The sequence below is a fragment of the Embiotoca jacksoni genome, unplaced genomic scaffold (assembly GCF_022577435.1).
Source record: "Embiotoca jacksoni isolate LCO1_2020_lvr unplaced genomic scaffold, fEmbJac1.0.p SCAF_9, whole genome shotgun sequence".
Classification (NCBI taxonomy): domain Eukaryota; kingdom Metazoa; phylum Chordata; class Actinopteri; family Embiotocidae; genus Embiotoca; species Embiotoca jacksoni.
In genome coordinates, this window is record NW_027185447.1 from 10,002,767 (window position 1) to 10,023,892 (window position 21,126).

General features: G+C 41.0%; 1 protein-coding gene across 7 annotated transcripts in view; it reads left to right on the forward strand.

Annotated features, from left to right (window-relative positions):
- Window positions 1-21,126, forward strand: part of scn8aa (sodium channel, voltage gated, type VIII, alpha subunit a) — a 45,172-nt gene that overhangs the window by 7,198 nt on the left and 16,848 nt on the right. For 4 of the 7 annotated variants that reach the window (XM_069141234.1, XM_069141233.1, XM_069141235.1 and 1 more), the window contains 18 exons: window positions 666-783; window positions 2,972-3,062; window positions 3,962-4,090; window positions 4,955-5,046; window positions 8,684-8,905; window positions 9,179-9,242; window positions 9,413-9,554; window positions 11,198-11,404; window positions 11,497-11,778; window positions 12,890-13,204; window positions 14,765-14,900; window positions 15,129-15,367; window positions 16,477-16,650; window positions 16,873-17,229; window positions 17,363-17,836; window positions 18,560-18,677; window positions 20,155-20,309; window positions 20,880-21,053. In XM_069141234.1, the coding sequence (XP_068997335.1) occupies window positions 666-783; window positions 2,972-3,062; window positions 3,962-4,090; window positions 4,955-5,046; window positions 8,684-8,905; window positions 9,179-9,242; window positions 9,413-9,554; window positions 11,198-11,404; window positions 11,497-11,778; window positions 12,890-13,204; window positions 14,765-14,900; window positions 15,129-15,367; window positions 16,477-16,650; window positions 16,873-17,229; window positions 17,363-17,836; window positions 18,560-18,677; window positions 20,155-20,309; window positions 20,880-21,053 (3,489 nt within the window). Of the gene's footprint in view, window positions 1-665; window positions 784-2,971; window positions 3,063-3,961; window positions 4,091-4,657; window positions 4,750-4,954; window positions 5,047-8,683; window positions 8,906-9,178; window positions 9,243-9,412; window positions 9,555-11,197; window positions 11,405-11,496; window positions 11,779-12,889; window positions 13,205-14,764; window positions 14,901-15,128; window positions 15,368-16,476; window positions 16,651-16,872; window positions 17,230-17,362; window positions 17,837-18,559; window positions 18,678-20,154; window positions 20,310-20,879; window positions 21,054-21,126 lie in introns of all 7 variants that reach the window. The other 3 variants (XM_069141236.1, XM_069141239.1, XM_069141237.1) reach the window with 3 other exon arrangements.

Sequence of the window (21,126 nt, forward strand, 5' to 3'; positions counted from 1 at the left end):
CTCATTTCTGTTGGAATTGCATAGATTACACAGTCATGTGACATCACCATGAGGCCTGTTACTGTGCTTCGCCCCACCCGTCCTTCCCGCTTCTCTTCCTCACCCTCCCACCTGACTCCACTGTCGGTGGCTCTGCAGGGCTTAATGTAGTGAGGAATGCCTTGTTTAAAGGACGGGGGCCCATATCACTTGTGCAAATGCACAGTTTCATTAAAGTTTCATGCAAATCTCCATGTTTTATTTAAACAATTATGAGCTTATCCACAGAAAGTGGCTTGCCAGCTCCTCTTGGTTTTCGCTCGTTTCCTTCTCCTGAAGCTATCACAGTGGGCGGGACGGCACTGAGAGACTGGGACAACCTACATTAGAAAGATCCTGCCAGCTATTTGCAAATGTGTTTCACTTTGCTTTGTGTGACACTAAATGAACAGCTTACTACTTTATGAGTAAATGCACATTATCTCTTCTATATTGTTTATATATGTATGACTTCTGTATGCTGATATGTATGTATGCGGAGAACATACTCCCAATACGTGAAATAGGATGACATATTAGTTAAATGTCACATTTATATTATGAATGATCTATGTGATTTTTCTTTGTGTGTATGTATTGTTTTCTGGTTGTTAATTGACTCCTCTCTCTCTCTCTTCTCTCCACAGACATTTATAGTGCTAAATAGGGGGAAGACAATCTTCCGTTTTAGTGCCACACCTGCCTTGTACTTCATAAGTCCTCTTAATCTGGTTAGGCGAATAGCTATTAAAATTTTGATACATTCATATCCTTTGAAATGTCGTCTTAACAGCAGCGACAAAAAGGTTTCCTGTTCACGTGTATTATGAATGATGATATGTTCTGTCTTTCTGCTCACACTGCTATTGATGTTAGAGTCAGAAGATGTCTTTACATGGAGGAGCTTACAGGACACCATGCAGTAGCCATTTTATCACTGAAGGCACAAATGATGAGTCATCCTTAACAGTAAACCAAGATAGACCTCCAAAGTAAGCCCTTAATCTGTGCCATCCATTTTAGTAGCCAGACTGAGCAGCAGAAGGTTGTACCCCTCTTTATTTAGAGAGCTGTCAAAGACTCAAGATTTGAAAGGAAATTGTTTTGAGGTAACAAATTGCAGCAGATCAAAGCTACATTTACACAGTTTTGGTCGAAACTGCCAGTTTATTGACCTTATGGTGAAAATGACCGTGCGACTGATCCCTGACTGATTTAGGAATAGATCCATCAGCCGTCCACTGGCAACAGTTATGACATATATGCAACATATTTTGCAAGTGAAAGGTAAGTAACACCATGATGTTCACCGAGTAGGGGGAAGCTATAACCTACGTGAGTAAAATTTTGAGTTTCATCATTTGACCATCATCAACACCTGAGTTACACATGTTTTTCTAAACGCTGGTCCGTACGCATGCCCATTTCGCCATGGACATGAGCAGAAAAGCGCACATCAAAATTTGTTTCAAAGTCAAGAGACCCTTGAAATTCTTCAGAAGGCCTGAAGCAATGAAGCAATGAGCCTGGAGAGGTGTCCTCGTTTAAAGAGGGGCAAAACATCATGGTCCTAAACCAAAAAAGGCGCATCAGGTCAGGAGCCCAACTTGCTGGGTTTTCATTGACATTTGTGGGGTTGTGCACTGTGAATTCGTCCTCCAGGGTCAGACTGTCAACGCCGAGCTTTACAGAGACATTCTGAGGCGTGGGAGGGAAACACTTGGTGCAAACAGCTTGAAGTGTGGTTCGATGGCACTTGGGTGCTCCAAAATGAAAACGCTCCTACTTAGCACGTTGAGAACAGTAACCCCCCACCCCCCTGCTCACCAGATTCTGCTCCCTGTGACGTCTTTCTGCTCTCCAAAAGTTTGACATAAACTTTGAAGCTCGCTCTCTGGTCAAGTTTGCAGGTGCAAATTGCCATCCACCCAGACCAGTGCTCACAAAAAGGTTTGTAACTCAAGTGCTGATGTTGATTTATGGAAGAAACTCTGAATTCGTGCTCTTGAAGGTTTTAGCTTCAATGTGCCCCTTGTGTGTCATGGTGCTGCTTATTCTTCTGCAACAGGAGCAGTCTCTGAACTTTTTGATAGACTCTTGTTCTATCAAAACTGTTGGTGTAGCCAGCAGTTATGTGGATAATGGATATCCAATACTTACTCTTCAGTTTGACGGTCGTTGTTAAGATTCTTATCAGCAACTTAAGACGTGGGAATGGATTTGGAGTTGAGGGACCACGTCTATGGCTTTTTATCGAATAGATAATCTCTATTGGTGTAGAAATTACACCAAAATCTTCAAAAGTATCAAACATTTGTGAATTAAATCAAAGCAACCTTTTTGGTTTTAATCATTTTTTGGAAAAACAAAGAGACTATAAAAACATTTTCATGCAGAACCCTCAGAAAATTAACTATCCAATTTCTGAAGAAGAATAAAACAAAAATGCAATAACATAAATAGTATCTTAGTAGCATATTTTCTTCCTCCACCTTCCACCAAATAGGCATTTGTTGGTAGTGTACAATGTAGGCTTTTCCTCCTTTGTGATTGTTGTGCATTGTTGATACAGAAATACTGGCCAACAAAAAGTAAAACTTATTACTGACCCCTGGCTACCTTCAAAGCTAATATTGAGCTTTTCCTAGTGTCCTCTGAGTGTAGCCCTCTCTGCACTGAAAGCTTTGCAGCTTTAAAGTGTGCTATTGTTTTGGTTGGTTTCCACTAAATATATACCATGTAAATATTTCATGGGTAAAACAATGGCCTTTGTGGTGGTGGGCACACATAACCACCTTGTGTTAAGTGCTTTGACTAGGACCATAGAAATCACATTAGTGTAGCTACTCTTGAGGGTTTTTTTTTTTATTAGAAAATTTATTTAGAAATTTCTGAGGTTTGATTATTTATGTAATTGCGTCTATGTTCCATATTTTCCTTAACCTGCTCCTCACTCTTTTCAGCATGATCATTATGTGTACTATTTTGACCAACTGTATATTCATGACCTTCAGTGATCCTCCCGAGTGGTCAAAACAAGTAGAGTAAGTACACATGAAAAATACTCAGTCAATATTATAAATACATGCTACAATTTTTTGCATCTTTAACACCACTACTTTTGAGTCACAGAATTTGATTTTTTTTTTTTTAATTATTATTATTATTTGAATATTTGAAAAACTCACTTAAAATAGTTATAGCTGTTTTTCAAAACAATTCCCAAATCCTTAAAGATTGATTGATCGGTCCAACACTTTATTTTAGTATTAAATCTCTTAATGAGTACTGTGGATTGCATTTAGATTTATTTCAAAAATTATTGTCAGGATGAATTGCAATAGCATTAGTCATCAGTTAGAGTGCCATCATCAAGTCAAAATATTTTTTTTTATCAAGCTTTATTTCATGAATAAACACCTTCATATCTGATGGCCTTCCCATCAACTGTCCTGTATAATGTGTTTGGTGCCAATTAGCAAATGTGAGCATGCTAAAGCACTGAACTTAGATCGTGTACATGGTAAAGCGAACCTGCGACCTGTTAGCATTGCCATTGTCAGAATGTTGGCATGCTGACTGCATTTATCTAAAAAAAAAAACAGCTGGGCCCACCGTTAGCTGCTGGCTCTCTATCGTACTCAAAGATCGCCTTGTATTTTTGTTCTTTTTTCCAGAGACTTGTGTACTCGAGTTGTGGCTCAAATGTAATGGTGTAATAGCAGTTCTTAGTTTCTGGAAATTACATGTTAGCTTATTTAAAAACAGTATACTGTTTAACAAACTTTTATCAGATTTTATAATTCTAAATTTATCTGGTGCCCTACACTAACTTTGTCATTTCCTGGGTGTTTTATCAGCTAACGAGGGTGCAGACACTTAGAGTTGAGCGAGCTTTGGTCCAGCACGGTGAACTGATTCTGTCAACGCTTTTGTCTTTCAGGTACACATTCACAGGAATTTATACATTTGAGTCTCTTGTAAAAATCACTGCACGAGGATTCTGTATAGACGGGTTTACATTCCTAAGAGATCCATGGAACTGGCTGGATTTCATGGTCATTTCGATGGCGTAAGTATTTTTCTTGTGATCAAACTGTCGGTTAAATGAAATATTGCAAAAAATACTACGATATTGTTACGGAGGATGGATTAACAAAACAATGTTTTAGTGATAATCTTTCTCTCTTTCTTACTTATTTCTTTCTCTCTGTCTGATAACCCATCTTGCGTGTTTTCTCCATTGATCTGAGACTTCTCTGGTCTTTCTCTTTGGGAATTGAAGGTCTTCATCTGACACTCTGCGGCCTCCCTGACAACACCCACACCTCAGTCCCATTCATCTGATTTATCTTCCTCTTGTCATCTAACTCTCCTTCTCATTCACCTTTTTTCTCTCAAATCTTCCAGAGTCTGCAACATCCAATTTAAGGCCCGTTATTTCTCCCGTCGACTATAAGTCATCCAGTAGTTTATACCACAGATTTACCTGCCTCCATAAGATCAAATACATACCCCAAAATACAACATTTCATCGTCTGTAGCGCGGTCACAAAGCCCATCTGTGTGTGAATTAATCTTTTCACCTCATATTTGCATGTAAATAACAAGCTGTTGTAACTGTGGTTTGATCCTCCAGGTATATAACAGAGTTTGTAAACCTAGGCAATGTCTCAGCTCTGCGCACGTTCAGGGTGTTGAGGGCTTTGAAAACTATTTCTGTAATTCCAGGTAAGACAGGATGGGGCAGGGGACGGTGGGGCGGGGTCGGTGTTAGGTGTGTGTGTCTTTCTTTCCTTTTACCTTCCACCCTTCTCCTCAGTGGACAGGCTCTGTGAGTGGCGTCGTTTCCTCCTGGTTCGGTGGTGTTGTGCTCTTGGCGTGTGTGGTTTTTGTCATCGTGTTTGTTCTGTGTGTGATCCTTCCCCTATTTCAGATATATAACAGAGTTTGTGGACCTGGGCAATGTATCTGCGCTGAGAACATTCAGAGTTCTCCGAGCATTGAAAACTATCTCTGTCATTCCAGGTGAGACTCAGTTTAAACACTAAGGCTGATCCTCTCACCCTTTCTTTTCTACTCACTATTATTATGATTACAATTATGATTTAAGCAACAACAAAAGAATTGGAGACAACCATTTTTTGATTTATTTTTTTCTCCAAAATTATCAAAAATGGTACTAATACATTTTTGATAGGCTTTGCAGTCTCCTCTAGGGCCGTCCATAGTGTCTTCACTCTCTTCTGCCCCAGTAGGACTCTCATTATAAGGCAGCTGTGTTTCTCTTAAGAAATAGCTTTAATGCACTCCTTTGACTAGCTTTCAGAATAAGCAAATGCCCTTCTCTAAAGCAGACATTTATTGATAGAATATCCTCATCTTAAGGACAAAAATCAGGTGATTAAATATGGTATTTAATAAATAAATGTAGATTAGAAATTCTCAAATTTGACATCAATTCTCGTAACTGTTCTATTACAAAAGGAATGTGTTTTGTTGCACATTTATAACAAGTGATTGAATTGGAAAGAGAAGATTCCTCTTATTTGGATCCAAAACAAACCTGGTTTATGCTGTATGTTATGAGAAAAGGCAAAGCTCTCTATCCCACAGAATACACCGATTATTTATGTATGAAGACTGCCAAGCCTAGTTTGTGAACATATCTCTTATGCTGCATGATGCTTTTTGGTCACTTGCTTTTATAATATTAGCCTAACAAGAGCTTGGCTGACAAATGGCATTGAAAGTTTGATTTGCCCTCTTTTGTTTTTTAGTTTGATTATTGATTTTTCTTTCTCTGTTTTTACAACCTACTTGAATGATATACCACACAGAAAAATAAATGATGTGTTAACATTATACGGGTTGGGGACGCAGATGGGATGGTTGAATGACCTATTGACCTCTTTTTAAGTGACACTGACCGCACATCTATCCATCAATTGACAGACAAATGTTTGATGAACAGTTGTTTTATTTATGATGGAAGGTGTTTTTTTGTTTTTTGTTTTTTTTAAAGGACACATTCATTGTGAAATCTGAAAAATGGAAGTTCATGTCCAGTGCAAACAAAAAGGAATTATACTTATATATAGTGCAGTTATAGCAAAAGTTTGACATTTTGGGAAATATGCTTGTTTGTTTTTTGGCACACAATTAGATGAAAAAAAAAATTGATGCCTTCCTTGCCTCGGATCACAATGTGGCCTGAACAGATTAGAGTTCAATGCTTCCCGAGTGTGTTTCCACCTCTACTTTTGCTGGCCACTTGTGGTCAGATCACGGCCAGGTCACATATGTCCAGATTGAAGGAGCCAAATGGAAACAGCCTCAATGCCACTGCTAGCAACTAGCAGTGGCTAGCTTAGCTTAAAGACTGCAAACAACTAATCTGGCTCTGTCCAGTCCAGCACCTTGAAAGCTCACTAATTAACACTTTATTTGCTCAGTTTAATCTGTACAAAAATCCAATTGTCAAAACAAAAACTATGGGGGGCTATGTGCTGTACCATCACTTTACAAGCAAGAAATAATGTTAAGTTGTCAGCTGTAGAAATACTGATAGGCAAGTTTTGTTACCTTCAGACAGAGCCTGGCTAACTATTTCCCTTTGTTTCCAGTCTTTATGCTAAGCTAAGATAACTGGCTGCTGGCTATAGTCAGTGTCGTGGGGTAAGTTGTTACATGTAACTAAATTACAAAAAACATGTAATTGTAATCACTTACAGTAACTGAGAAAACAAATGTAAATGAATTACAGTTACTTTAACACAACATCTACACTGTTGCTTTGCATCCTTTGCTGTGCAGGATTGTCTTCTGTCTACATCTAGACAGACTGAATTTGTTTGGCAGTATGGGCTCAAATTCTGAGTGTTGTTTGGCAGTTTGCCATGTTGTCGGATAATAAAATTTAAACGAGTCATTTAGGTACCTGTGTCTAAAAACTGAACAGTACCCAGGCCTGTTTATAGTTATCAGCATGGGGTGGGCCTGAATGTAGACTTGGTTTGAGGTTCTGGTGACATTCTTCCTTTACTGCAGTCAGTTGTGATCTACATATTTGGGACCTGCTTTTGTAAATGTGTTTTAAAATCAAAACATGCAGACCATACTTCAAGTTATACTGAAGAGCTTTCAATACAAGTTTGAAAATAATCAGTGTCTAGTACTGTTGTGAAGTTTACACTCACTGCTTAATTAAAATATATTTTTAGGATTTTTTTTTTTCATTTTATTGCCCAGTTTAAAACATTTGTTAGAAAAGTAATCAAAAAGTAATTACATTTAATAATTGACACTACTTTGATAAGGTAATTAAAATAGTTACTTAACTTATTATATTTTAGCAGTTTAACTAGTAATCAGTAACCTATCACATTTCATCTAACACTCCCAACACAAATGAATAACTGTATTTCCCAAAATACAAAACTATTTTTTTATGAATCCGGCAGTGAAAAGAAGAAAATGTCATTACATCCTCGATTCGTTTAATGTACAGTGGAGGGCGTAATTCCTGGGGAGCATATAGGTCTATTTAGTACCCGACTACAGCCAATATTCTGTTGATTAATTTCTCCATGGGATCTTCTCATGTACTTATTTAGATTTAAACAAGAATAACTCTTGTTTTAATTGACAAAGCTAATAGAGCTTTTACCAAAACTGTCCAAATGCCTAAATTTAGAGTATTTTATAAGATATTGCATGTACAGCTGGCAAAACACTGTACCTGTAAAGGCTGAACAGAAAATGGGGGTGCAGGTCATCCTGCTTCCATGTTTGAGTTCCTCGGGGACCCATGTGAACGCTGCCAGAGGATGCCTGTTCGGAAGGTAAAGCCATTTTGTCTTTAGTGAAACTGTGGACGAGACAGACTGCAGGGTCACGGTATGGGGAGTCAGTGCTTTCCTAATGACACCTTATACAAGACAGTTCAAGAAAGTGCCCACACTGGCGCTGGCATTGAATTGCTCCTGTTCAGCCTTGGAGTTTAAATAACCTGCATGTGGTTTCCAGCTCCCCTGCCTGTGCCTCTGTCCCGCTCATGGCCCCTCGTTGTGCTGCTGTGCTCTCTTCCTTATGGATTTTCTCTCACTTTTCTACAGTCTTCCCCCTCTTTTTCACTCCATCCATCTTTGGCAGTGAAAAGGCAAATTTCTCCCGATAAAAAGCCACTCATTTTGATTTGATTTAAAATGTTTTCTCTCTGGATGAATCTAAAGAGAGTGGGAAGGCTCCTAAATATTTCCTGTTTGTTGTTTCTACAGATGTAATGTTTGTAATATGTCAGTTTTGTCCAAAATGTATTACTACCTAGATCTAAAATTGACACATTTTTTAAAATTTTACTTTTTACTTAAAAGTTCTCCCTTTTGTTCAGACATTGAAGGTACTACAATATCACAAATTAAGATTTAGGTGTATAAGTACATTGATAATTGACTAATTTACAGAAAAATACAATTGTTTAAATATTTAATTAAATTCAATATAATGAATGTTGCTTTGCCCAGATTTTTAATAAAATCATATATTTCTCAGTTATAGAATTAAAAGATCATTTTTAGACACTCCAGAAATGAATACATGAGCCATCAGCAGCTCCTGCATCTTCTGTGTCGTTTGTGTATGTGTGTGTGTGGCTGCCCTTCAGGCCTGAAGACCATTGTGGGCGCCTTGATCCAGTCTGTGAAGAAGCTCTCGGATGTGATGATCCTCACCGTCTTCTGCTTGAGCGTCTTTGCCCTCATTGGCCTCCAGCTCTTCATGGGCAACCTGCGCCACAAGTGTGTGTTCTGGCCAATAAACACCACCGAGACCTACCTGGCCAACGGCAGCAAGGGCTTTGACTGGGACGAGTACATCATGAACGACAGTAAGTAAAGGCGAGGCGTCGCCAACGGTGACCTGGCAGCGATCTAGGAGTATGAGTCAGTCCATATGCTGGAATAAGAAAACAATATGTCACTTTGGCACTGGCTAGACAAAAGGAATGGGTTTGATATGACCTGCGCTGAGTTTAAAATGAATGAGCAAATGGAAGTCAGAAATTAGTCCGAATGGATTTATAGACCATAGCAATAATCAAATATAGCTGTGACCAAATGTGAGCCAAATGACTCATTTTGGGCGTTTGTTTTGTCTTCAGCCAATTTCTACTTCCTGCCTGGCCAGCTGGATGCTCTGCTCTGTGGGAACAGCTCCGACTCTGGGTGAGTTCTCTGCCCTCCTCCAAATGCTACTGATCCTACCAAGACCTGCTGTGGCTCTTCTATCTGCCTGTAGTCAGATTACATTATAAGTAAATACTGCTGAGTCATTTTCGGGCTGTATGCCCTGTTCTCTCTCTCGCTCTCTCCCTCTTTTTCTCTTCACCCCTCAGCCGCTGCCCGGAGGGCTACACATGCATGAAAGCTGGGAGGAATCCAAACTACGGCTACACCAGCTTTGACAGCTTCGGCTGGGCCTTCCTGGCTCTCTTCCGACTCATGACGCAGGACTTCTGGGAGAACCTTTACATGCTGGTAAAGCAGATGTGTCAACAAGTTCAGCCTGTTTCAGACAACACACATCAGTCCTTAAATACCTTTGCATATATATATATATATATATATATATATATATATATATATATATAAAAAGAAGTGCATAGTGGGGCTGAAATAATTTGTTGTTAATTGTCTAGCAATATAAAATAATAATAGTAAGTAATTATTTAGCAAGAAATTCCCTGAAACGACTATCAAATGACTTTATTTAGCTTTTAAATGTGAGGATTTGCAATGCCTATCTAATTTATATTACTGTAAATTATAATATATTATAATACTCAGGCTTTGGACTGTATTTCTAATTAAAAATAATTGAAGATGTCATTTTGAGGTCTTTGTGATGGTTTTCATTATTTTGTGTCATTTTAGAGACTAAATGATTTATTAATACCTCAAAAACAAACTTGATAGATTAATCACTATTGAATATTTTAGACCTGTTGCATAGTCCAAGGTGTAACATTTTTAAATTACAAGGAAGCGATCTGATATCGTAATCTGTTATAGTTGTAGAATAAATGCCAAATCAAGTACATTAAAGTGTCAGATATGCTGTGAGTCTTTGCAGAAGAGATGCTCAAACTATATTTTTTTCAAAATGGGCTGTACTCAATTGGCAACCATTTGTTTATCTGATCCCTTGTGTGCATGTTGTCATGCACACAGTATTTGGAGACTGTAACTCCACCTCTCACACAGAAAATGGTGGATAATTCTGCTTCTAGCTCCTGCACACCTCCATGTTTTTCTATTTTCCCCTGTTTGACTTGGCTCATCTGGATAGTGGGGCCTCGCCCTTCCTGTCTATCTGTTAGAAGCTGCTCCGAAATGGTGAAGACACTCCTGCCTCCCCATACAGAAGCCGAGTGGAAGGAAGGAAGCATGAAATATTAACAGTTCAGGATTACAGTATGGACAATGAGAGAGAGGAGACCTGATGAGATCTGATGGGAGCATCCCAGCAAATATTTCTATTTTTGCTCCCATCTTTGAAATTCAGCCTCCAACTGCAGGCTCTCGCTGCTATTGTATTCTGTAGATTTAGAATAATTGTTATGCAGATGTGTTTACATTTGGTGTTTAATGTTCAGATGTTCAGAACTGAAATGCAGACCAAATGGCATCCTGCTCATCATACTTCTTCCCCCCTAAATACTGAGCATTTTTACATACTGGTGGCCTATTTCCATACACATGAGGTCTGGCGATCTGTTGTACTAAAAGACAGTGTTTTGCCGTCATAATCAGTTTGTGATGCTCTTGTTTGAAATGTTGTGTTGCATACATTTCAAATAAATGTCAAATGCATTCATAATAGATGTGTGAGGGAATTTACATTTACTAACCAAGGTGGTCCTCTTTTTGTTGCTCTGCCCTGTGAAGACCAAAGGAGGCTGATGAGTGGGAACCTCTGACTTTTGACTTCTGTTTTGACTTTTTACACCCTCAGGCCAGTCTGCCCGTTCTGTTTTTGCCAATAACAGTTGACTCTGTTTATTTCTGATGAGTCATTGTGAGAGATCGACACTTGGCTTGATTCGAGGGTTGAGGTCATGTATCAGAAGTCATGAGTGTCTCCTTTGTTTCCTCTCTTTCCCACCTGTGCTTATTGACAGACCCTAAGGGCTGCAGGAAAGACCTACATGATCTTCTTTGTCTTGGTGATCTTTGTGGGCTCATTCTACTTGGTGAATCTGATCCTGGCTGTAGTAGCCATGGCCTATGAGGAGCAGAACCAGGCCACCATGGAAGAGGCCCTGCGGAAGGAGGAAGAATTCAAGGCCATGTTGGATCAGCTCAAGAGACAGCAGGAAGATGCCCAGGTCTGTTCTCTTGCAAGATGGAGGCCAAAATGATTCTTGAATCATGCTGTATTATTGTTCTGACTTTATTTTATGTGCTTGTTTCTTGGTAGACTGCTGCCATGGCAACCTCTGCAGGCACAGTGTCAGAGGATGCGGTAGAGGACGATGGAGGGGGGCGTCTGTCTTGCAGTTCCTCTGAGATGTCAAAGCTTAGCTCCAAGAGTGCCAAAGAGCGGCGCAACCGTAAGAAGAAGTGGCGGCAGAAAGAGCAGGAGAAGGAGAAAGGTGACAGTGAAAAGTTTGTCAAGTCCGAGTCGGATGACGGCAGCAAAAGAAGCCGCTTCCGTTTCCCTGACAACCGCCTGGGTCGAAAGTCTTCCATTATGAACCAGGTGAGGAAAAAAAAAAAATCCCATTTCAGCATTATTCTTTCTTTTTTCTAAATACAACATAATTAAAACACCAGAAGATATTTTTCCAGTTGTATATACAGCCGGTTTGAGACATGGTGAACAGGACTTGCAGCTTAAAAACTGGAAAATTAGATTTGATAAACTGCAAGGTGTGGGCATGATCTTGAGTAACAGGGACAATATAAGCTGATTTTGAGTTTGTCATTGTAAATTTTGAATACTTTGTGCTCCACACACACGTTTGGGTGTCAGGAGACATCCCGCAGACATTTATTTTCAAAACCTTAACATATAAAAGTGAAGTTATCTACATGGTCTGTAATAAGTCTGAAGTGAAACTGCATGAGGTGATAATTACTCACGTCGCACAAAAAGAGACTCAACAAAACTAACAACTTATAAAACGAATTACTGAGCCACAGAATTAGAATAGAGATGCTTTTATCTCTATGAATCGAATATAGATGTCAGTGAATTATGGTGCTGCAGGAATGGTGCTCCTTTCTACTTTTTGTCCTGTTGGATGGGAAATATTTCAAATTCAGAATGTACAGTGTGCTGTTGCACAAGCTGACATGCAGAGGAGTCCAGAGATAAAGAAGCACATGTCCACGTCCTGAATTATTCACAGTGATTACATGAATCTTTCAGAGGGAGAAATCCTGCAGCTTTGTTTAAGCCTCACTTGGGTTCCTCTGGCTCTTATATTGTGCTTATAGTGTATAGTCACCAAACAAAGTAATAAGGCACATGTAACTCTTTCATAGCAATTGTGAAAAAACTGGGATTTGAGCCAGTGATTTTACTTTGTGTGACGCTATAATATTACTCGGATTAATATGTGAGCTCCACGTTGTTTCAGCGGCATGTATCTCTGTCGTGTGTGCATGTGTGTGACCTTGACAGTGTAGGCTATCACTGACCTAATTATGTATTTCCCTGTTTTTTTCATCCTGACCTCCCGAACTGATGACAAACAGCATAAAAATGATGGCGCAATCAATTGTAATTCAGAAACACCCTGAGCTACATCAGTCACACAAATGTCTCCTCTCCTCTCCTGATCCTTCTTCTACCTCCTCCCCTCCAGTCCCTCCTGAGCATACCTGGCTCGCCCTTCCTCTCCCGCCACAACAGCAAGAGCAGCATCTTCAGTTTTAAGGTCCGCGGTAAGGACGTGGGGTCGGAGAACGAATTTGCCGATGACGAGCACAGCACGGTCGAGGAGTGCGAGGAGCGTCGGGGCTCCCTGTTCAGCCCCTACCGACGGAGCAGCTACAGCGGCTACCACGGAAAGAGGAACAGCACGGTGGATTGCAACGGCGTGGTGTCCCTCATCGGCCCTGGGCCTGGTGGACGCCTTCTGCCTGAGGTGAAAATAGATAAGGCAGCTACTGACGACAGTGTAAGGAAGTCAATGAGTAGACCAATCTAGGCATGGGCCCCCTCTCGTCCGTTACGTTTCTTTCTGGATCTCTTTCCTCTACTCTATCATCTTTGCAAGTCCGTATGTATCTCTTGGCTAAGCGCTCGCGCCTCCCCTCCCCCAGCCCCTGGAGTGTATGCTGCCCTCCGACAGTAGGCAAAGGATGGAAAAAAAAATTACAGTTGATATACTATAACCAACCCTGCATTTCAGAGATTAGTGAAACTGGGTCTATCAGTGACTTCCAGGCAATTTTGTTGTTTGAGTTGAAGGATGAATGTTAGGGTTTTGAATATGTAAATATCAAAGTTTTGATCAGTAATAGAGGCACTAATCAAACAGACATGATTCTATCATTCAACTGCTTCACCACTGACACACTAGATTTTGGCACAAAGATCAAAGCTTGGTTAGGAATTCGTACATACATTTTATATGTGGGATGACATCAAGTTCCTGTTTAACCCATTCTAGTAATTAAACACAATTTTTGTTAACAAACAGCATATAATGATGCGTTAACATGCTTCAGTGTGTTGATGTGTTCCTCCAGGCACCCAGGTCCTCTGCTAAAATGTGTGGGTAGATCTACAGTAGGAGGCGGAGGAAACAGAGGGGACCAGCACTGTAGAGCCACAGACATTTTGATCTGCTTCTCTAATTCCCTGATACTGTCCCAGAGCAGATATAAAAGTAACGCACACCATCCTATTAGGCCTTCATGAAATACTTGAAGAATCAAAGGAGGGCTGCTGTCCTTGTCTGTCTTTACCTTTCTCTGTTTTCCAAACTCTCCCTAGTCAACATTAGTAAATTAGTTGTGTCTCATTCTAGTTAGCATGGTAGATTTAAAACCCCTAAATTAGAACAAGCATGACATTGACGAGTAGAGCAATTGCCATGGTGTCTGTAATTTCCTCTCCTTCTCTTTGACTTGGAGCATGCTCATGCATGACGACTGGGTGGATCTGAAATACCTGCCTCCATTACAATCTCTTTACAATGCTCTTGACTTGATGGTTGCAATATAAATTGTATGGTTTCAAAGTAGGAAGATACAGTAGCATCAATTTGCAAGTGAAATTAAAATGGCCAGATTTGGGAGACATTTTGTAAAATAACCTAATGATTATATTGCAATGGCAGCAAAACCTCCATTATTGCATGACAGGACTGAAAATGCATTCATGCAGAAGCAGTTCTCCTTGCACACTATCTCACAATCCATGTATTATCTAATTGGGATGAGCTAATTACATTCAAACACAATTAGGTCAAGTAGCCCTAGACCACTGCTCCCACTTTGGCTGAGACCTGCATGCATTTACAGCAAACACACATCTTCCTTGAAACCAGCATTGAGATAGAAAAGAATGAAACATGCCCTGCCCCCACCCCACCCACTCAAAAAATCTGATCCTCAACTAGTTTTTCCTGCCAATGCTGTTGTGCACTTCCCTCCGCCGGCCACCGGTGGTGCTGTGGGATGGTGTTCATGTCCTCTCCATGGGTGCTTGATTCTTCCTCTCCTCCTGACAGCCGACTACTGAGGTTGAGGTGAAGAAGAAGCTGTCGGGCTCCCTGATGGTGTCTGTGGACCAGCTCAATACCTCCTTTGGGCGGAAAGAGCGGGCCAACAGTGTCATGAGCGTCATTACCAACACACTAGTGGAGGGTACTGCCACTTTAACCCAGCTATTTAACCTGCTCTCTCATTATTCTTTAACTAGGGCTGCTCTCATTGGTTGATTAGTTTGACATGAATTTCCTGCTTATCTGCTTTGCATATCCAACAGTACCAGATACATACAATTTTTTCTATCATTATTATACCATTGCATGCAGTATGCTAAAGCACGCAAGTATGTTTGGTTTTGATGTATGATCCGCGCTATGTCTTCAGAACTGGAGGAGTCTCAGCGCAAGTGTCCACCATGCTGGTATAAGTTTTCTAACACATTCCTGATCTGGGAGTGCTCCCCCACGTGGATAAAAATCAAGGAGATTGTCAACCTGATAGTCATGGATCCCTTCGTGGATTTAGCGATCACCATCTGTATCGTCCTCAACACCCTCTTCATGGCTATGGAGCACTACCCCATGACCCCCGACTTTGAGGACATGCTGTCTGTAGGCAATCTGGTGAGTGACGATATTTATGTTCTTTTATTTTTATCTGATTCATTCGTAAGTAATCTTCTCTGTTTCTTCTCTGCAGCTCATAGAGAGGTGTTATTTTTGGAACCATAATTGGCAGCGCTTTTTTTTTCTATTCCAAGTTCAAAGGGAGAAAAAACACTCTAAAGCCCCTGCTGTTTCACTCTTTCCATGGATATTTAATTTCTTCACACACATGCTCACACACACACACACACACACACACACACACACACACACACGTTCCCTGTCTTCTCCTTCGATTTCTCTTTCTCTCCTCTATTTGTGTGGAGCTGCTTCAGTGGGATCAGCCTGCCTCTCTGCTGGTTGGCTGAGTGGTTGGGAGGCCTGCATTAATATTTCATGGAGCCTGATCAATGAGCTGCTCTAAAATGGTGCCCGAATCACGGCTCAGATAACTCAACCTGCCCATTTTCATTATGAGTGTGTGTGTGTGTGTGCGCGTGTGTGTGTGTGTGTGTGTGTGCGCGTGTGTGCGTGCGCACGCGTGTGTGTATACATGAATGTGCTCAGGTACGAATTTCCAACTGAAACAGCTCTGAAAATGTTATTTAACATTTCTGCTCCAGAATAATTTACCCAGGAAAGGCCAATGGAGTGGAACTTTCTATGTCACCTTGATGCAATATGAGTCATCGTCTTGCACACGAGTACACACACACACACACACACACACACACACACACACACTTGCATTATGCATTTATTCATTATGTGGGCTCTAAGATTGAGGGTAGCCCTCAGTAATTTATTGGAGCTGTAACGAGACCACAGAAGTGCCATTTCATCCTCACGGACTACAGAGCAGCTGGCACACACTGACATTAACTAGATGTGCTGCCTCTTTAAATAATTGGACTCAATCTATAGGTGAAATAAATAGTAATGCAGTTACCATAGTTGTCAATTATAACATGATGAACATTTCTTTAACATCTATGATCTGTAATTCAAATAATGAAGACCAAATATAATAATAGTGAACTTTCACTGCCAATCATGATTCACATTTTCGCTTCTCCTGTGAAACATGGTGTCCATTTGTCAAATCTGTTCTCTTTCCTACCTACCAGGTGTTTACGGGGATCTTTGCAGGAGAGATGCTTTTCAAGCTCGTGGCCATGGATCCGTACTACTACTTCCAGGAGCCCTGGAACTGTTTCGACGGATTCATTGTGACGCTGAGTTTAGTGGAGCTGGCTCTGGCCGACGTCGAAGGGCTCTCGGTGCTGCGGTCATTCCGATTGGTAAATACTCTTCCTGAGAGAAACCAAATATAGATATAAATATAGATAGATAGATAATATAGTGGACTTCGCGTCTTATCGTGTGAAAGTCAAAATGCAAAGTAGTTGCTGTATTTAAGACAACATGGCTGAATGTTTGTATGTTATTTTACTGAAGTGAAGCAGCAAGTAAGTAAAGCTGAGATATTATGTCTAAATCACATCCCTCCCACCCCACTTCAGCTGAGGGTGTTCAAGCTGGCCAAGTCATGGCCCACCCTCAACATGCTGATCAAGATCATTGGAAACTCGGTGGGAGCCTTGGGAAACTTGACTCTGGTGCTGGCCATCATCGTCTTCATCTTTGCTGTGGTCGGGATGCAGCTGTTTGGAAAGAGCTACAAAGACTGTGTGTGTAAGATTGCTGTTGACTGCGAGTTGCCCCGCTGGCACATGAACGACTTCTTCCACTCATTCCTGATCGTATTCCGGGTGCTGTGCGGCGAGTGGATCGAGACCATGTGGGACTGCATGGAGGTAGCCGGCCAGGCTATGTGCCTCATCGTCTTCATGATGGTCATGGTGATTGGTAACCTGGTGGTGAGTGTCTGAACTGCGAGGCTTTTTAAAGTAAAACAGACTGTTTACTCTCCAAGTGATATTTAAAGTATTGTGGTCAGAGACTGAAAAATGACCACTCAACATTCAATTGTTTCTTATTATGTGTCCAAAGGTGTTGAACTTGTTCCTTGCCTTGCTACTGAGTTCATTCAGCGCTGACAACTTGGCTGCGACAGATGACGACGGTGAGCTCAACAACCTGCAGATTTCTGTCATGCGCATCAAGATAGGTATTGCATGGATAAAAGTGAAAATGCGAATCCTGATGGCCAGTCTGCTGAGAAAACCACCAATGGAGGACGAGCAGAAGCCTTTGGATGACATGTATGACAAGAAGTTGAACTGCATTGCTAATCACACCGGGGTGGACATCAACCGAGACCTGGACTATGCCAAGAATGGTAATGGCACCACCAGCGGGATTGGCAGCAGCGTGGGCAAGTATATGATCGATGAGGACCACATGTCGTTCATCCACAACCCGAATTTGACCGTCTGCGTACCAATCGCTGTGGGAGAGTCTGACTTTGAGAACCTCAACACAGAGGACTTCAGTAGCGAGTCGGAGAATGAGAACAGCAAAGAGGTCAGTAAGAGGAGTGAGCATATATCTACTCAATAGTTTATCATGGTATTCTGACAGGAAATTACAAAAAAAACAGACCCAGATGCTACAACCATGTTTTTCTGGCGCTCACATTAAAATGTACTTAGAAAATGAACATGTTTTTGTTGTTTGTAATCCTCAGCTACAAAGCACATGCAATTGTCTCTCTCAGGACTGAAGAACCGTGGGTGTGGCTGGTTACTCTGTTTGGCTCGGACACTAACATAACTCTACTTTTATTACATTACTTAATAGAGCCATCTACAATAGCTAGAGTAGGAAGGCAATGTGGATGAATGGATATCTGCTGATGTATATCTTTAGATGAAATGCATTTAGGAAATTCTCAGAGCAGATGATCTGTCATTTGATATTCCATATCAGTGTTCACGTGGATGATATCTGATGTTAAGAATTGTTATGAAGTCCATCTCAAAAGGGGGAAAAAATAAAAATCTCACTTGACTCAATCTTTAAATGGACATTTTTTTTAATATTTTTCCATTTAAAGATTCAGTCAAGGCAATTTAGATAAAAACCCAAAATGTACATTTCCTGTCAGGTCCCTGAAGGCATCATAAGATCAGCTTTTACATTCGTGTGTGATTCTTGGATCTGCAATGAAAACTAAAGTGTTTCTGTTTTTGTCTGCATTTATGTGCATTCATGCTTCTGTGTCCTCATGCCTCATGTTCTCTGTAGCTGGATGACACCAGTTCCTCAGAGGGCAGCACCATTGACATCAAACCAGACGTGGAGGAGGTGGTGGTGGCGGAGGCAGTGGAGGAATACTTGGATCCAGAGGCATGTTGGACAGATGGTGAGACCTCCGTCCTTCTCTGCACCCAATTACCTCCAGTCCACAACACTGAGATGCCTTTGGGCTGTGTGAAAATTATAGGGCAGCGGGGTGAAGGGCAGTTTCATTATGAAGAATGTTATGGTAGATCAGGAAACGGACCCAAAAGCAGAACACAGAGTTGAATGATAAAACCAAGTTTATTGAAAACAGGTTGGTCCTGGTCAAGGCCCCTTGGAGACCAGCGGGTGAAGGTAGGTATCCATGTGAGTGAGGAGCTGTGGGCTCAGCTTCAGGCAGCCGTAGCAGGCGGCAGGTTTAGACAGGTAGGCAGGCAGGAAGGAAAACCTCCGGAGCAGGAAGGCAGACTCCCGTAGGATGGGTGGCAGATCACCAACTGAAAATGAGTCAGACAGACAAGAATTAGGACTGAGTTCATGTAACAAAGACTTACTTTCGTCACACAAGGTGGTCTGAGTCATAGTCCCGCGTAGCAGACTGAACGATCTGACAAGATGGCGCGGAGAGCCAGGGTTGATATACTGCAATGGGTGATTAGTTGAATGACGATCAGCGGCACCAGCCATCCCGGGGAGTGAGCCAGGGAGGAACCTGCAGAAGGTGACACCCTAGCCAAGTCCACACAGACACAAACAGGACAAAGACCAAATAAGGACAAACAGGAGGACAAAGGACAACGAGCAGGGAAATGAGGGGGAACACAGAAAGGGAAAAACACAGGGAAAAGACAGGGATCCTGACAAAGAATCCCCGTACATGGATCTATTTATCAGTCTGTCTTATCTATGTGATTATTACACTCATACAATTACATAGAACATATGAAGATACATATTTATATATAAAGCCAATATTTCTGAATGTATGTTACACAAATTATTTTAATGAAGTAAAATATTGATAACTTTTTCTAAATTGTGCCAGATCAGATGATATAAGTATATGAGCAGTGTGATTAGCTGACCTAATTCCAGGTTGGTCTGTGGGATTTTTTTTTTAACAGCCTCTTTGAAAAGTATTAAATGCTCCATGGGTGGGGAAACTGAATATAAATATATGTATTTTGCAAAATGTAGGTCTAAACTGTTATATTATTTTCAGGATTTTTCATCAATGTCTTTAAACATGTGTCAAGAAAAGAAATGGGTTTAAAAATACAAGCTATTAACCCCCCGGAGGAGTTGTACTGTGATTCTTGACTATTAAGATATTCTTACTTGATCCCCGAAACAGTCTGAATTTGCTGTTTAAGATAGTTTATTCATTGTATATTCCAAACAGCATTCAAACTTGAAACTGCATTCAGAAGCATAAAAGGCATCCAGTGTGGGAAAGCAGGAAAAAAAGACTAAATTGTTCAGAAGTTGGTTTCACTTTAATAATTCAATTGAAACACGACACTGGATTGTGTAGTTAATATTGTATCTTGTCGTGTGTCACTATATCAATTGTTGCCTCTTCTCTTCTGTGTCTGCAGGTTGTGTGGCCAAGTATAAGTGCTGTGACGTGGACATCACTATGGGCTGGGGCAAGCCCTGGTGGTTCCTGAGAAAAACCTGCTACCTGATTGTGGAACACAACTGGTTTGAGACCCTCATCATCTTCATGATTCTTCTCAGCAGTGGTGCCCTGGTAAGGAGGCCTGCGTTTGTGTTTGCATCCTCAGCAAATAAAGAATCAGACTGCATAAATACAATTCAAAATCTAAAGCAAAAACCACAAATTATATCAATCTCTAAATGAAATACACATTTCACTGGCTGGTGAAGATCTAAACTGGATAAATAAAGATGGCTCATTAAACATAAAGGTACAGCTGTGAGTCTCTGGCAGTAAGGAGGTAAAACAAGTCAATCAGTGGTGCAGTCACCTGGGTTGGGGGAGGGGCCAGGGCCGCTGGTGATTAATGGACTGGAAAATTTATCAAACAAAGGGCTCTATTTCTGTGGGTGGAGAGGGCCTTGTTCTCAAGCATGTCAAACGCTACCAAAGACTGCTGCAAATCCATATAACTTGTGGAGCTAGTTGAAATATGTCACGGAGAACACATTTTTTTCTCTTCCTGTAAATCACTGGGAGTGATCAGCAATCTACAGGGCTGTAGTGGTGTATACAATTTCATTCAGAATCGTAAATCATTGTGTGTAATATTTCTGTCACCGTCTTGGCTGTGACCGAGGTGTGCCTTCTGTTTCTCTGCAGGCCTTTGAGGACGTGTACATTGAGCAGAGGAAGACCATCCGCATCATTTTGGAGTACGCTGACAGGGTTTTCACCTACATCTTTATCCTGGAGATGTTGTTGAAGTGGGTCGCCTATGGTTTTGTCAAATATTTCACCAATGCCTGGTGTTGGCTGGACTTCTTCATTGTGGATGTAAGTCTAGCTCTTGTTTCCTCCACTGTGTGTCTTAGACTAGAGTAGTTACTTGGTCCTCAACCACACCCTT